The following is a 17,787-nucleotide window of genomic DNA, read 5'->3' on the forward strand; positions in this document are numbered from 1 at the left end:
TATACTAATGATAGACTAAAATGTGAAATGTGCTTTCTTCGAAGTTTGTTGACCTCTTCGCCTCACCGCGCCCTTAGCAAACCCTTTTAAATCCTTGTAAAATGCATTTTCTCTCCTACGTTTTTCTTTTTCTTGTAACCCACTTTAGAATATATTCCAGACTTTTTTCTTCATGATAGCCTTTTTTTCTTGCCCCCTAGGTGAGATGGCTCCAGAGAGAGGAGCAAGTCTCGCTGAAGACAGTACTGGAGTCACACCCGCACACGGCCCCAGGTCGCCCCAGTCCCTCCTACACATCAAGGTAATAAAAACAAATATCAAAATAGTAGAATCTGTCATTTGAATGTTCGTCTCGAAGGAGATTCGCCGGTTGGGATCTGTCGTCGTTTTTCAAAAAATAAATTTTCCGAAAATCGTCTTGCGGCCTCGTTCGAGTTCAAGTTCTCTTCTATGTGCCGACATTGAATAAATAGATCGGAGAGAGTCGGCGTAAATAACTTACACAATCTGCATAACTTGAAGGAAAGCTGTAAAGTTAGCCAAGTGAGAAAGTTGGACAGTAATGTTTTTGTCTCTCAGAATTTGAAATACAGACAATACAGATTTAGGATGAACAGTTCTATATCAACTCATTAAACTCAATAAAACGGGTCCGACGATTCTTGCTTGTATCACACTTTAATCTCTTTACCCGAATAGAAACAGACCTAGGCTTATTTAAGCTGAAAATGTTTGTTTAAATAAAATTTTCTTATTTAAATAAATTTCTTTTATATCAACAGTTAAAAATTCGGTTTGAACCAACCAGAGATAAGCGCTTTGTTTTTTAGCAATGTTCATTTAGTGATTTATAAATATTATACTGACTTAATCCAGAAAGAATTCTAACGTGGAACGGGACACTTTGACAATTATGGCTATTGTAAACTGATTGTTCGATTCGTTGAATAAACCCACATGACTTGTAATTACGAGTAGCTCGGTCCCATTCACTATTTCTGCCAGTGTTAAAGGGATAGAAAAGGCAGACGGGCATCCCAGGCCTGAGGAACGCGTTGGACGTTCATTGAGACTGATTAATATCTATTGATCAACTAGACTTCGTAAATAGACAATAAATTCCCGAGTACGAGACGTTGATTTTGTACAAATTTCACTTCGATTCAGAGAAGACGTGAGGGGATGGGACGATTGTTACAATTGAACATATTGGACAATCAGGACAGATCAACCCCAAATGCAACGAATTTGTGTCGGGTCAAATAGTACTGCGAAATTGTTCGGTACAACCTTGAATCTGACACATTCTATCATTGACCAACTAACATTGAATGTATTTTGTTTTTATATTTAAGCATAGGACGTACCTCCCAAACTATATGACTTAATGAAGCACAAGGTTATCTACATGATCAATAAATTATTTAATTCGTTGCTATAAGAGTTAAGTGTGCCTTTTTTATTACCATGTTTACTACGTAATAAAACACTTGTTTTATACTGACAAATAATTTTTTCTGGTTTTCTGCCAAAATAGAGACCACCAGTCGATGGTGGTTGACGAGTTGGTATGATTGGAGAGTTCAGAAGATAGAGACAAGAATAAGACCTAGTATCGAACCTTGAGAAACACCAGGCGCAATCCGAAAATATATTATTACTCTAAATGTATTTTTTTAGATTTTGTTCCTCCTGAGGCCTTTGAAAAACGAAAGGCAATGTGAAACATAAAAAAACGTTAGACCTATTATTTATCCATGAAGAACACCCAATGCAATCTGAAAATCTTGCCTTATACCCAGATGTATCTTTTTAAATCTTATTTGAAGCACAAATTATAATAAAATTTTCAGTTTTGTACACTCCAGAGGCCTTTGAAAAACGAAAGGCAATGTGAAACATAAAAAAACGTTAGACCTATTATTTATCTATGTAGAACACCCAATGCAATCTGAAAATCGTGCCTTATACCCAGGTGTATCTTTTCTAGATCTTATTTGAGGCACAAATTATACGGAAATTTTCGGTTTTGTACACTCCTAAGGCCTTTGAAAAACGAAGGGAAATGAGAGATATAAAAAAGATTAGACCTATTATTTATCCTTGAGGAACACCCAATGCAATCTGAAAATCTAGTCTTTTACCCAGATTTTTCTTTTTTAAATCTTATTTGAAGCACAAATTATACGGAAATTTTCGGTTTTGTACACTCTTAAGGCCTTTGAAAAAGGAAAGGCAATGTGAAACATAAAAAAGGTTAAACCTATTATTTATCCATGAAGAACACCCAATGCAATCTGAAAATCTTGTCTTATACCCAGTTGAATCTTTTCTAGATCTTATTTGAGGCACAAATTATACGGAAATTTTCGGTTTTGTACACTCCTAAGGCCTTTGCAAACCGAAGGGAAATGAGAAATATAAAAAAGATTAGACCTATTATTTATCCTTGAGGAACACCCAATGCAATCTGAAAATCTAGTCTTATACCCAGATGTATCTTTTTTAAATCTTATTTGAAGCACAAATTATACGAAAATTTTCAGTTGTGTACACTCCTGAGGCCTTTGAAAAACGAAAGGCAATGTGAAACATAAAAAACGTTAGACCTATTATTTATCCATGAAGAACACCCAATGCAATCGAAAATCTTGCCTTATACCCAGATGTATCTTTTCTAGATCTTATTTGAAGCACAAATTATTAGGTTTGTATTGTTCGGCTCAAGAGTACACCAAGGATAAATCTTCAGGCATTCGGCATTGCTATTTACGTTAGCTAGGTATATCGCAAATCAGACATGATAGTAATTTGGCGTAAGAATTTTATTCTTTTTGCTATTTCATATTTCATCTCACTATTAAATATTTCAAACAAAGTGCATAGGAGCAGTTCAAAAGAATGGGACCTATTATCGACCCTTGACCGACATACATCAGTTCTTATATTCTAATTTATTAATGGACGGGGGGTTGTCCCAAAGTTAAATCCTTAAACCATATCGTATTCTATTTTACGTAAAGGACAGCCAAAATCGTTACAAAAAAGTTTCTACTTTTGAACAGAGATTAGAGAAGAGAGAGGCAATTTAATACTGTGTGTAGAAGAGGTTAGAAACCTTACTAAGCCACGTGGCACCTATTTCTTAGAAATTGTAAGATATAGAAAATAGGACAGTATAAAATTCTACGTTCATTTAGTTCTTCACATAAAATAAATTATTTGTATTGTTAATAAATAATTAAAGGCACTTAGTCCTGGTATTTCTTCGGTAATTAATACTAAAAGTCATAGGGGGATCTTTTTTCCAAACTGTAAAACAATGCCTTCGGAATAACTACTCAAGAATTCCCGTCGTTAACATTATTTAAATTCTGTTTGAAAAATCGTTCTAAAATAAATATCACATGGCCTGTGATTGAATTCATGGCCGTTGCCTTTCGTAAATGTCTGTGTCCCGAAAGGTTGGTTGCTTAACAAAATATTGGCTAATGCAAAAGTAGAGCTTAGACTATGTCCTCTCGGTTAGTCTCGTGCTGCGTATACAGAGCTAAATAAATACCTAAAGAAAGGAAGTGTAATATGAGTGATTTTTAATTTGCATTGTCTGTTAATTTTTTAGTTCTTTGAAATTCAGATAATATTTTCAGAGTTTTCGCAGCCCGTTCTTGAGAGCATTGTAACTCATTTTCATTAAATTACTGTTTTGACCAGTAATTTTATCCTTGGGACCACCGATCGATTTCCTCGGTTTAACCTGTTAAGAATAGGGCAGACACAGCACAGTAGGGTTCATTCGGCCGGCGTTGAAAGAAAGGAGAGAGACAAGAGAAGGAAAATAGGTAGACTTGGCGTGTAGCGTCAAGTTCATTGACTCCGTTGATTTCTCCTGCTAATTCACATTCACGATCTCATATCCGTTAATTTTTTTCTTTCAGCACCGCCCAGAAAACCGACCCGTTTCAATGCGAGAGGAAACTGGGACCAGGGCTGGGGTTGAAAAGAGAAATTGTAAAATTACAGCCTGTTATATAATTGCCATATACCCTGGCGGATTCATTGGCTTGCACGCTATAGATTATTGTTAAGGCCTGGGGCGGGTTTATAAATAAAAGATAGAGATTAGAAAAGTGTTGGCAGGCCCGCCCTTTGCGCGTCTAAGTATAGGCGTCGCCAGATTCGAGCGAATGTCCAGCCAACGTGGTACATCTTCCAGAGGTCGGAAGAGAGACGGTCCTCTTATTTAACGTCTAGGAAAAAACCACTGGACACAATTCATACGACCAACCCTTCAAATATTCTAAAAGTACAAGGTTTCATATATTTATTTCTCAATATATTTAAATTGGAACGAATTTATTAGAAAGTGATTTTTGCTCTAGCATCTCGTTGCGCAATGCCCCCCATAAAAGTTTTGGAAAAAATATCGAGCTAACCGATTGTTTTTTCTCCGTAGAATTTTTCATCGGCCGAGATCAATTGAGCTTATACAAACCTTTGCTGACGATCACACAACGTCAGCGAAACTAGGCGGACTTTCAGATCAATGTTGTTTTCAATCCCAGCATTGGTGTGAAAGACAAAGTAAATATATCTTCATTTTAGTTCGTCTTTTCAAAATTGGTTGTGTTTCAATGTAACTTGTCTATGGACTGATAAATAATCTTCCTCAACATATTCGTTACGAGCGTAATTCCACGTCTGTGCCCTTGAGTGAAGGCTTTATGCTTTCTTTCTAGATCTCAAGGCGATCTTTGGCCCTACTGAACATTGTTCTATAAATTACATGCTCTTGGTATTATTCGCTTGTACCAACTATTCTGGGACTAAATCGACACTCAAGAGCTTACTCAAAGAGGCGCTTTGAATTTTTGATCGGAGTTCGGAAGGGGTGCATTCTTAGCCGGCTTCTTTTCTCTCTATATATAAATGATCAGTAAAGGTATTATAAAGGTGATACGATCAGTCGATAAGCAGACCTATAAAGGCAATCCAGTTGAAGTAGTTAAAAGTTACGAATCCTAGGCATGGTATTCACTCCATTACATTACTTAACAGACCTGTTAAGAAAACTATCACTCAAACTATCAACAACAAACTCAAAACTATCAGATTTGTATTAAACTTTATCTGGAAACGTATAATCAGCCACATTTTGATTTGGACAAAATTAATTTTTATTTTAAAGCCGTTTGTAGATCAGAGTTTTTGGTCTTTCATAAATAAGATGTTAATTGATATATTGTATTTATAAAACCTTCTGTTTTTGTATAGGTAAAGAAAATGTTTTTCTGAAACCTACATCACACCCGACCGCATCTCACGATATCTGAATAACTTCTGTTTTTGTATTTATCCGGCTTTGATTTATCGCAAGGTTAACTCAACAGTCTTTCTATTTTTGTCATTTACGTTAGTTACGTACATCACAAACCAAATAATTTCTGGGTCTGGAAGTAAATGATAGGGTTCACCAGGGAAGCATTTGAGTCTGCTTCTATTCTCTCTATATATAAAAGATGTAATACAGTTGTCGAAGAGGTGGTACTGATTCGGACAAGCCAGTCGTATATGCCTTTTTTGTGGACCTCAAGCTTAGATTTGATCGAAACGAATTATTTTGTAAACTTCTCTAGGTGTTGTCTATGCGGAGGGTTTGTCAGGGACACATTCTGAACCCACTTCTGTTCTCTTTATACTGATGAAGTGCAGATGTTAGAAAGGGGGATGGTTACCGTTTGAGGATATTTGGATTAAATAATCATTTACGCAGATGATATTGTCATTCTTTCGGTTATTATTCATAACTGAATATCCCGAAAGTAGAATTTCATTACGACATTTGGAGTTTAAAAGTCTCTAGACAAGTCTAACATAATAATTTTTAGAAATGTGAGCAGAATGAGATCAGAAGAAATGTGGACCTGTAATGTTGATCCAGTAGAAGTAGTTGGTGTCTGCGGATGATTGCCACCTTAGCGTCAAGTTCTCTGGTTTTTCAAATGTCTCACAACCCAAAACTCTCCTTTACAGTTCCCTTTAACGAAAAATCCAAATTGACAGATTTAAATTCACCCTTTGATTCCCCTGCTAAACTTGAAATTTTTAATGCCGTTAATCTAGATCAGTTATGTGCTATGCTTCGCAAAGGTATATCGTGGTCTGCGTTAGACAAACAATTTTGGTCTTTCATACATAAGGTATTAATTGTTATCTTGCCTGTTAACTTGTGATTTAAACGTTATTGTTGGTCCGTCTTGCTTCTCCCTTTTTAAATTGCAGGTTGGCGTTTGCTCTTTACAAAAATAAGATAGAAATCTTTAATCATTTCTTGGTTCCATCTGATCAACCAAGAAAAAAACTTTCTTCATCTTTAAACATTAGGTCCCTCCTTGACCGCTAATGACCACAAGAAAGACTTTAGGAAAATCGCCTATTGGCTATACACGGCAGTAATGAACCCAGAAAAACCTATGGATCACTAATCTGGTGGAACAAATCAAAAGAAAAAGTAGCTACCCAAACATTAGGCAGCATACAAAGACTAGCAAATCTATGTATCACAGGGCAATGAGAACAACCCCTACAAGTGCATTAGGAACTTTGCTAAACCTACCTCCATTGGATATATTCATACAAGGAGAGGCTAGGAAAAGCTCACTTAGGCTCCAGAAACAATTAATTTGGAAAGGAACTAAACAATTCGGGCCTACAACCATAATCAACAAAATCAGACACCCATTATTAGAAATGGGGACTGATTATATGATCCCGGAAACAATCTTCATAACTTCCTATAAAGTCTGAACGGACTACAAAGGAGAGGAAGAACACAGGAGAGCATCAGATAAATGGTATGGTACACAAATGGCTCCAAAACAAACGAAGGAACCGGATCAGGCGTTTTCTGTACAAGCCCAAAATATGAGCAATCAAACTCATTAGGGAAGTGTACTTCGGTCTTTCAAGCAGAAATACATGCCATCAATGCTTGTGCCCTGGAAAAAATTGAAAGAGGTTACACTGACAAAAAAATCCTCATAAGATCAGATAGCCAAGCAGCCATTAAAGCATTAGCATGTAAAAGAATCACATCAAAATTAGTCAGTGAATGCATCCAAAATCCTCAAAACCTGGGGAAACACAACAACCTGATGATATCTTGGGTGCCAGGGCACAGAGGAATTTTGTAACGAGAAAGCAGACAGACTGGCAGAGATCCGAAAAACCATACATAGGCCCCGAACCTATCCTTAGAATCCTCCATCGCAGAATGGATGCAAACAAAACAAAAGGAGAAGGTGATAAACTCTAGCGGCGCTATAGCAAACTTATGATGAAACAACCCTCACCAAGACTGGCAAAAACACTGCTGCAATTGGAGAGGGTCAAACTCAGAGGAGTGGTAGGACGACTACTAACCGGTGACTGGTATCTGAGAAAACATCTACACAACATGGGCATACATAACGATGATCCCATTTGCAGATTATGTAATCAGGAGGAACATCCTCGAATGCGAAGCAACAGCTCAATGGAGATTTAACCTAACGTACGGGAAAAACTTAAGGAATCAAATTGCAGCAGCGACAGTCAATGACCTGATACTTCTAAGGAGAAGGATTGAGTCTATTGCACTGAACTAAGGAACTAGGAAGGTACAATAAGCCAAAAGGCTGCAGTGTCTGGGGAATACAAACCCCGCTTCCTAGAATCTTTTTTCACCATACCATACCCTCCTTGACCATGATGGCATTGGAAAACAAATTTAATACAATTAATTGCAATACCTCGTCGATAAAGATAAATTATATGTTTAAATATTATTCATAATGACTTAAAATGTTTATATTCTTTTGTACTTGGAAGTAAAAAAATAATGAGATTTTCTCCTGTCGCCTGCAAAGTTGAAGTGCAGTTGTAAAATTTGTAGTTCGATTCTTACCAACCACCGTCTGCCTATTCTCGTCTCATCTATGTTCGTGCATGAAGATGGAGAAATGCCGAAATAAAGAGGGTAAGCAGACCAAGAGTATCTATCGGTAAGGATCCAATTACAACTGTAAAAATGTTTAGATTACCTAAGTTTACGTGTTTTGTTTACATGTTTTAAGTTACTATTAGTAATCCTTGGTATAAACAGCTCGTTTATGTTTACTTTATAATTTGGCAAAGACAGCGGTATCCATGGTTAGCGGCTCGGTCGTGGGTTCGATTCCCACTGTCACCCCTCGAATTCCTGACCCCTCTCCATCACCACAAAAGTATTCATACTTGGTATTCGTTATTGGCTAAAATGAACATAAGGCCATAAAGAAAAAGAAAAACTTATTAGGATATGTTTTCCTTTTTTTAGGTTAGTATTATATCGGATTGAGATAAATACACGCATCTAAAAAACTCTATTTGTTTACAACTGCAAACGTCATAATTTCAACAACACAAAGCTCCTCCTTGAAATAGATAGATCAAATTTAATTGCATATATAACGAAAGCATACAAGTTTATTATAACCTTAAGTAAAGTGATGAGCGCTATATTGTTTTTTTTAGGTTATTACATCGGTCCCCCTAAGTTACGTGTTTTGTTTACATGTTTTAAGTTACAGTTAATAATCCTTGGTAAAAACAGCTCGGCTTTAGTTGCATCCAACTAAAAAAAGTCATGCTAAATGCTCTATTTTTATGCTATTTTCAGTAACAAGTTTCTTGATTTTATGTAAATTAAACCTACTGATAAATAGCTTATTGGCATTAAGTTTTACTCGAGGATAATGGTTAAGATAACTAAGTTTTCTTGCTGAATAATTCAATCTCTGCATTCTTCATAAAAGCAATATGTCTTTTAGGTTTTATTGAAATGTGTGTGCTTTAAAATTTATTGCTATAACAGATCCCCTGAGTTGAATAGATTTCCATGGAAAACAGTCATTATGAATGCAGAAAGCTCAATTTTCATGACGTTTCTGGAGAAGAAAAACAGACGCTTGTCAGGATTTTAATTGTACACGGTCATCCCTGTCCAATTTCTCCTCTGGCGGCTCAAACTGCGGATAAATTTTCCACAACGCAGGCCAAAACAAGAAAAACTTTATAAGCCAATTCAATTGAAAAGTTTCGAAAAACCATTGGACGAGGGTACATCCCAGGACTCGGTTATCAATTACTTTTCCAGTTTGATAAATTAAAATTCAATTTGCCACTTTTGCTAGGCCTAACTTCACAAAAACCTCGTTACTCTCCTGGCGCAGTGGAAGTTATTTTTCTATGTTTATTTCCAGGAGGGCGACGGAGCGATAGAAGCGGCTGCGATGGTAGAAAGAAGTGAAGACGACGACTTGACCTCTTTGTCTTGGCTTCAAGATAAAAACTTGTTAAAAGGTAATAATATTATCTTTACAATTTATTACCATATCCCTCCTTACAAATATACCGTCTGAGACCTTCAAGAAAATTATTTTTCGTAGATATATATCATTTTTTCGATATTTTCAAACGGAACACGATGGGCCCGTTTTTCTAAATGTTCTTCTTTGAGTTGTTGATAAGAGAAACAATTCAGCTCTGGAAAACTCTAACAACGTGGCGAATTATTCAATTTCAATGCACTCTGAAGTTTCAGAATGAAAATAACTATTTATTTGTCACATGCCATTCTCATTATTCGATATATTCTGATAAATTAATAAAGGTTAGATATTTATAATAATAATAATGCTGTATTAAGAATAAAAATATATACAAGCATGAGGAATGTGGCATGGTTGATCTGAGGGAGTTAGATATTTTTATTTATACTCCAAAATAAGAAATTTTGAAGTTTGAATGAATCTTTTTATGGATTATCCCCCTCTAAATCTTCATTATTTGGTTGATCTGCCTATTTTATTATAAACAAGACTGTTTTAATTTTTGTAATTTCATTTTACTACTTTTACAACTCCACATTTACCTAGAAAGAATGTGTTTATTAATCATCATGCATGACGAACGTTTGACTCATTGGATTTATACACAATCTTATCATTTCGGGGTTTTTTTTCAATTTGAAATCGTGTCCTCTAACAAATTTCTGAATGGAAAAAGAAAAATGGTATACAAATTAAATACATTTTATGTTCTCTTGGTTGAGTTGCCAAACCTGTTTAAAATAAATAGGCAGAAATTGTAATAACCGCCTAGATCGACGTGCTTATTTTTATTTATTTATTTTTCTATTTGTATCCTGTTCAAACATCTTACAAATTCGTAAAAGCTTCCTACCCATCCTTTATTACCTTATCATGGAAACGTATTTTACTGACTGCTACTCGAAAGTGAGGTGCGGCAACGAATACTCAGATATCAGACCATTACAAGCCGTCGTCCCACAAGGGGGCATTCTTGATCCATTTCTACCACTTACACTCCTGTCTTTACTATCCCAACACCGTGACTTAGAACTCGAAGCCGAATCCCATCCAAGCAACCTCCAACATCGAAGAACAACAAGTGGAGGACAATACTGAATTAGGGAAAATGTTCGTATTTATACCGACTTCCACTCAAGACAGATAGGACTATGCCTAGACAGTAGACTGACGTGAACAGCCATACAACCTATCCTGGATACTGCAATTTTAACACCCAGCCTATCCAAGCCACTACTCAAGCTCATTGAAGGGTTAAGTCATCACGTTAAAAACACTCAAACAGGAACAGCAAGTAACTACAGACAAAGCACGTTGAATACATATCGCTATATCTAACAGCAGACTAGCGTGGAATCCTCATACAAGAAATCAACAGACAATACCAAAACTTGTTAAACCGACATTAGGCATGACTGTAAAGAAGAAACAAACATTGTACAAAACATCACTCCGATCTATATAGAAATAGGAAGTGGAGCTTACACCAAGCTTCCTACTTTTTAACCTCAATTTCCCTTCGTTCAAAACCTGATCCCATTTCCTGAAGTTCCATTCTAACCTTTCAACCCCGCCTTAACCTTCTCTAATCCCATTCCAACTGCGAATGACTTAGCCAGGCCATCCAATATTCAGCGCACCCAACCAATCAAAAATCCACAGACATATTGTCTGAGCTTCTTACTATATCACTAACCTCATCTACAACGACCTTCCTTTTTTTCAATGAACTGATCCTCTCCTGCTGCGATAAGTTCACAAATATCTGTCGATCCATCCTAACTCTACTACCCAACCTTATCTATTTTCCCATCCTGAGAACTCCTCGACACTTAATTTCTCATATTCAGTGTTTCTCTGGGTGAAGGTCTAGCCATTGTGACAGTTTTAAGACTGGGAGAATGTACAGGGTGTCCTTTTAGATGGCCAGGCTGCATTTCTCTTGAACCGATGACGCTATTAAAAAAATACGTATTTTATTATTTATTTTTTATTTATTTATTATATTTTTTCGTCTAGTTTCAAATTTTTACCTTTTTTTGGAGAAAATTTATACAGGGTACCTGAATCCCAGTTGAACTTCAAAATTTCAAATGCGACCCTACACATCATTTTAAAGGATTTTTTCGCTGAAAACAATGGTGCAATCGGATTTTAAATTGGTCAAAAATGACAATGTTAAAAAAAACGCATTTCGTTTGTTTCGTTGTCAGTTACAATGATTTGCTTCTTCACTAGAGTAAACATTAATTGTCTTTATTGTTTACATTCTATTTGCCAAACTCGCATTATAAGAGCAAATCTTAATTCCTGGAAGTAAATAAATTTTACAATAGCACCTATTCGTTACATTCAGTATTCCATTCAAAATGAACCGAAGAGCACATTTTTCCGATCAACAGCTAGTTGATATGTACAACTGTTTTATTTATGCTGCATAGTGGTGGCAATGGGCGTCGTGCAGTCGAGTTGTACTCACAGAAATTTCCCGATCCCCACATAGTAAACCACAAAACGTTTATTCCTGTTGCTCGCAATACGAGGATATACGGATCAGTTGCTGGTCCATCACCAAGAAACCGGCAGCGTAATTTCGACGAGGAGCTGAATATTTTACTGTATGTTCACAAAAATCTAATTCTTCCCGAGGAAAGGTTGGAAGGGTTTCAGGTTTTTCAAAAAATAAAATAAGAGATATACTCCGGACTTAGAATTTTAAGCCGTATCTCTCTCATCTTGTCCAGGGACTGCGGACTCTGATTAAAGTAGGCGTCTAACATCCTTGCAAGTCGATTTGGGAGTCTAAGGAAATCCTATGTAATGTTGAATCCAAGTTCACCTCTAATTGCACACTAAAGCGTTGGAATTTTCGAACGTGGGCAGAGGAAAATCCGAGAATTTTGTACTCTTGTCATCATCAGGTAGTTAACAGTATCAACGTTTGGTGTGGACTTCTCGGAAATATATTAATTGAGCCTTATTTTTACGAAAATAATTTAAATGGTGCTCAGTTCCTCAATTTTGTGAGGGAGGTTTTACCAACACTAGTAGATGATGTTCCTCCGCAACCACGACAAAGAATGATTTTTCAGCTTAATGCCCGCACATAATTCTTTGCAGGTGAGACGTTATTTGAATCGTCACTTCCGGGTTAGGTGGATAGGACCTCATGGCCCGAACTGTTCGCCTCCTCGGTCACCCGATGACTATTTTCTGTGGGGTCATTTAAAAAACAGTGTCTACGCCAACCATAACCTAGCAACCTCACTTGAACCTGAAGTTGAAGAACTGCGGCAAAGGATAGAAAATGCTTGTCAATCCATCTCCCCTGATTCTATCGCTCTGAGCACCGGTAAAGAGTGGTTAAAAAGAGCAAATTTTTGCATCTTTACGCAAGGCAGGCAGTGCGAACATGAAATGTGATTAATAAATAGCAAACCAAATTACTGTTGTTTTTTTTTCAAACATTTTATCATAACTTTGTCTATTGATAGATTGAAAAATTCCAAGATCTCCGTGGTTGAAAAACTTTTATTCAATTTAGTAAATTACATGTCGCTCGGGCTCCTGGCCCATCATCAGCAACTAAACGTAGAGAAATCTCTTGGTATAATTATCAATCTGAAGGCACACCCATCAGTAATTTCCAATTTTTTAAATAAAAGTATTTATACACTTTAAATAAAATATATGATTCTGTTACAGTTTTAAAACAATTTTGACGACATACCCCTCAACAAATAAAGGGGTGGAAAAATAATATATATGTTTATTTAGAAATCGTGAGATGCGGTCTGGTGTGATGTAGGTTTCAGAAAAACATTTTCTTTATCGTGCCAACGTTTCGATCTTTATTGAGCCCTGAAGATGATCTCAATAAAGATCGAAACGTTGGCACGATAAAGAAAATGTTTTTCTGAAACCTATATCACACCAGACCGCATCTCACGATTTCTAAATAAATATCGATTAACGGCCACTAATCACCATACATAATATATATGTATCATTGGCATAGTCCAGGTGTAAACACTTTTATTTTAAAAAATTGGTAATTACTGATGGATGTGCCTTCAGATTGAGAATTATACCATGAGATTTCTCTATGTTTAGTTTCTGATGATGGGCCAGGAGCCCGAAGCGACATGTAATTTACTAAATTGAATAAAAGTTTTTCAACCACGGAGATCTTGGAATTTTTCAACCTATCAATAGAGAAGATATGAACCGTGGAGTTGGTAATATATAAAATCATTTTGTCATTTTTGACCAATTTAAAAACCTATTGCATCATTGTTTTCAGCATAAAATATCCTTTGAAATGATTTGTCAGGATGAATTTTGAAGTTGAACTGGGCCCCTTAATAATTTTTCTCCAAAAAAGGTAAAAATTTGAATCTAGACTAAAAAATATTAAACATGTATTTTTTATTTTTTTTATAGCGTCATTGGTTCAAGAGAAATTCAGCCGGGCCATCTAAAAAGGACCCCGTTACAGCTACATATAACTAATTTAAAAAAGTAAACAGCGTGAAAGATAATTTATGATTTGTTAAGCATTGCAATCATCTTATACGTAAACGTTAAACCAGTTTACCGTACCTGTTCGTACTGGTTTTGTGTAATTGATTACATTCTCAGCAAATTTCGTGGTTCGTGTTGTTCCGCCACAGTTTAAACGCTTTCCAAGCCACCGTCTTCCATTAATCGTAACGGTTTTCTTACCAACTCTAGAAGATAAATTTTTAATTATTACCCACTTTATGGTAAACTAGAAATACAGTCCAATCAGGCGACGTTGGACTAGTAAGAAAAAATTTCAGATCATATGAAAAGTCCGTTTCGGATTTATCGCGTATCTGCCGTCAGTCTTCCACTTGATAACGGTGTGCTCAAAGGCGCTTTTATCCAGGCACCAGCGAGACTTAGCGGACCGGAACAACCAGTTCTGACCCTCGTGCGCCGTTTTTCTTAACCTTACACCGATTGACACTCTCAATTACATAGTAAATCAAAACGTACAGAAAAGATATGACACGATAAACTTCAGAGTTATTGCATATTTGGAAAGTCGATTACTGATAATTACGTTTGTTGTACTGATAATATTAAGTTTGCATGTTTGTTTTTGTTAAACTTTTAGTAACCGACACATCGGATTTGAGAAATGAAAGCAAACAGTGAATTTCCTAAACTGCACATTCAAACAAAGAGATTCGATAAGGCTGAAAGGTTTGAGTTCTTCATATTATCAATTTGAGAATGTGCAGAAAGGAAAAACGATAACAGATGATATCTTATAAGCCTGATTGGATAAACTTTTGACTTACGGCATATTTGGAATGTTGAGACTTAAAAGAAAGCTTGTTTTACGTGTACTATGTTTAATTCAGATAGTAAATGTATTTAAAATAATTAATTGAAATAATTAAATAGGTCAATTATGACCGCTTAAAATATAAGGTTTAAAATTATAACATTAAATAAGCTAATGTTATCTCGTTTAGTAATTAAGTTATGTAAAAATTTAATAATTATTGCATTAGATTAAGCATAATAAACAGTTTAAATATACTTTCCTAAAGGTAGATTGGGGATGAGGCCAGGAAGACAGAAACAACATTTATTTTCTTGTCGAGCTTTCGGCAGAATATATCGCCTTCATCAGGACTTCGAAAAAAATCGTTATATTATATGAACAGGTACATGTGTGTAGATAACGGATAGCCAACTGAGAAGGCTGATCAAACACCAAAGAAAATATAGTAAACAGTCAAACAAAAGAAAAGCGCTGAAGGGTGGGGAGATCGTTCCATAACCAAATTTGAGAAAGTACATAGTATCTTAACAAAATTTATCCAAATATATAGACAATATGCAATAGCAGATACAACATTTAATCCAAAAATAATTTAAGTTTAAGCCGGAAAGATGTTTTCAGTCTCTTCTGTATTCTTTGGTGTGTGTGTGTGTGTTTTGTATTTGTATAAATCTATCGTTGCTTTTGTTTTACGTTGTATCTAAAAGAAATTCCGCCATCAATTAATCATTTGAACTTTGTTTATTTATCGATCTGACATTGAAATATTATGTCTTCTCTTTTCGCATTCGTATTTGGCAGCTGTTCCTTTTAAACTGACAGTTTGCATGGGGAAATTGATGCAATCCCGGTATCAATTCGACCAAATTTTAATCCAAAAAAAGGCCCATTTTGTCAGTTAAATAAATTCGAGCTTTTATTTGAAGTTTGTTGAGGCGAATTTGCATCGAGACCGGTTCAAAGGCCGTCTGGTTCGCATAGTCGAGAAGAAAATAGGTTATCGTAATGGAACGGCTTGCTGGGCTGTTAGAATTTATCGTTCATTGTGTCTGATGTGAAAAATCGAACGAGAAAACGAATATGAAAATGTTGAAAAAATGAAAACCGTATTCTTCCTAAGAAAATTGTTCACAGTCCTCCTGGTTATTTTTATTAACAGTTTTTTTAATACCTTTTGCAAAACGGCTGGGCCAAAAGGTTAGCCGGACCGCAGAAGTAAAGTTTGCAGGAAAAATCGAAGCGTAAATAACGAGGGGGTAAGAAACTAGAACTCGCGTTTTGTTATCCCCATGACGACCGGTTTCCAATACCGCCGGAGAACGGGCGAGTTTTACAGGAGTCACTTACCGATTAATCGGAACTCTTTTCCAGGTATGAATTTGAGAACAGGAGCGAACGGGACTCCAGGCGGGCAGGCGAACGGGACGGCCGGCCAGGTTCTGAAGCAGGAATCCCCGACTTCTGACTACACCGAGGACTGCCCGAGCGAGCAGAGCGAGTCGACCTGCTCCAGCGTCACTTCTTCCAGTCCTGTGCCTGCTGCGCCGGGCCCTCCTGCCCATTCGAGCCCGAATTTCCCTCAAGCCGTCAAGAATAAACACCCCCATCATATACCTTACGACCCAAAGGTAGATTTCGAGGTAGACTGGGTTTTACAGTTTCAACGGTTCTTTTTCTTTTTTTTTAGATACACATCACCTCGAAGCCACCCTATTCTTTCTCCTGTCTCATTTTTATGTCCATTGAAGACTCGAAGGGGAAGGCGCTACCAGTCAAGGAGATCTACACTTGGATCCTGGACCACTTTCCCTACTACAGAAACGCCCCGACCGGATGGAAAAACTCGGTCAGGCACAATCTCTCCCTCAACAAGTGTTTTAGGAAAGTCGACAAAGCGCCGGTAAATACGGTAATTTTTCTTCTAACTCGAAACCCGTTGGCAAAGGAAAAACCAATCCTTTTTTCCAAACATAAAAATCCTTAGAAATTTAGATACATCCGACACGTTTTAGCACCTTACATGGCATTTTTTGCTTACCACTTTTAAAAATTTAACACTTAAAATGTTCCAATATGGAGTTCTTTTTCCATCTATTACCATATGTTCTACTACACAGTTTCTAAATCTATCAAATAAACAATTTATATCACATTGCAGCGGTCATTTTTAAACAAAGCGTATTGTAGGGCCTCATTCTTGTTCTCCTGTAGCTAAAACTGGTTTTAAAATAATAAGCAAATATAGCTTATTGTCATTTTTTTGATACTCAAACAATCCTTGGTAATTGTACTGTTGGGTGTAAAATATGAAATCTCACGTCGCGTTTTAGAATTGTAAAACTGTTTACAAACAATCGTGGTGAAAATGGTCGCCCCAACGTTTACAAAGACGGGGATTACGTTAAATCAGAGGTAGATTCAATTTCAGGACTATTTTCTATGTATTTTTATTTACTTATTTGATTATTTGCAGAGAAAATTAAATTTTTTCCATGCTGGTCTACAATAAACGTACAATAAAATAATAACACGATACAGTTTAATCATTTTCATATCTCATACATAAAGGTTTTTAAAATCAAATTCACTATTTGATGAAGGAAATTCACCCTTTTTGAAAATCAAATTTAACCTTTTTCAAATACAATTATCTCTTCAAATAAAATTAAATTCTCCCTTTTGCGAATCAAATTTACCCTTTTGCAAATGAAACTCACTCTTTTTTTTAAATTAAATGCACCCTTTTGAAAAACAAATTCACCCTTGAAAATTAAATTATCCCTTTTGCGAATATGTCACCCTTTTGCAAATCAAATGTACCCTTTTGCAAATAAAATTCACCTTTTTGCAAATGTATTTCACCCTTTTTCTTACCATATTTTCCCTTTTGAAAATCAACTTACACTTATGCTTCACAAATCCATCCTTTTGCAAATCACATTCACTCTTTTCCAAATTAAATTCACCCATTTGCAAATCAAATTTACCGCTTTGCAAATCAAATTAGCTCGTTTGAAAATCAAATTCACGTTTTTGCAAATTAAATTCACTTTTTTG

At 36.0% G+C, this 17,787-nt stretch overlaps 1 protein-coding gene across 6 annotated transcripts in view; it reads left to right on the forward strand.

Annotated features, from left to right (window-relative positions):
• The window catches only part of LOC106662815 (forkhead box protein N3-like), a 108,322-nt gene that overhangs the window by 87,035 nt on the left and 3,500 nt on the right, over positions 1–17,787 (forward strand). Inside the window, exons 2-5 of one of the 6 annotated variants that reach the window (XM_014387181.2) lie at positions 201–301; positions 9,282–9,381; positions 16,102–16,358; positions 16,418–16,639. In XM_014387181.2, coding sequence (XP_014242667.1) covers positions 201–301; positions 9,282–9,381; positions 16,102–16,358; positions 16,418–16,639 — 680 coding nt within the window. Of the gene's footprint in view, positions 1–200; positions 302–9,281; positions 9,382–15,323; positions 15,987–16,101; positions 16,359–16,417; positions 16,640–17,787 lie in introns of those variants that run through there. The other 5 variants (XM_024230352.1, XM_014387182.2, XM_014387184.2 and 2 more) reach the window with 5 other exon arrangements.

Source organism: Cimex lectularius, unplaced genomic scaffold (assembly GCF_000648675.2).
Source record: "Cimex lectularius strain Harlan isolate CLEC.00 unplaced genomic scaffold, Clec_2.1 scaffold73, whole genome shotgun sequence".
Classification (NCBI taxonomy): Eukaryota; Metazoa; Arthropoda; class Insecta; order Hemiptera; family Cimicidae; genus Cimex; species Cimex lectularius.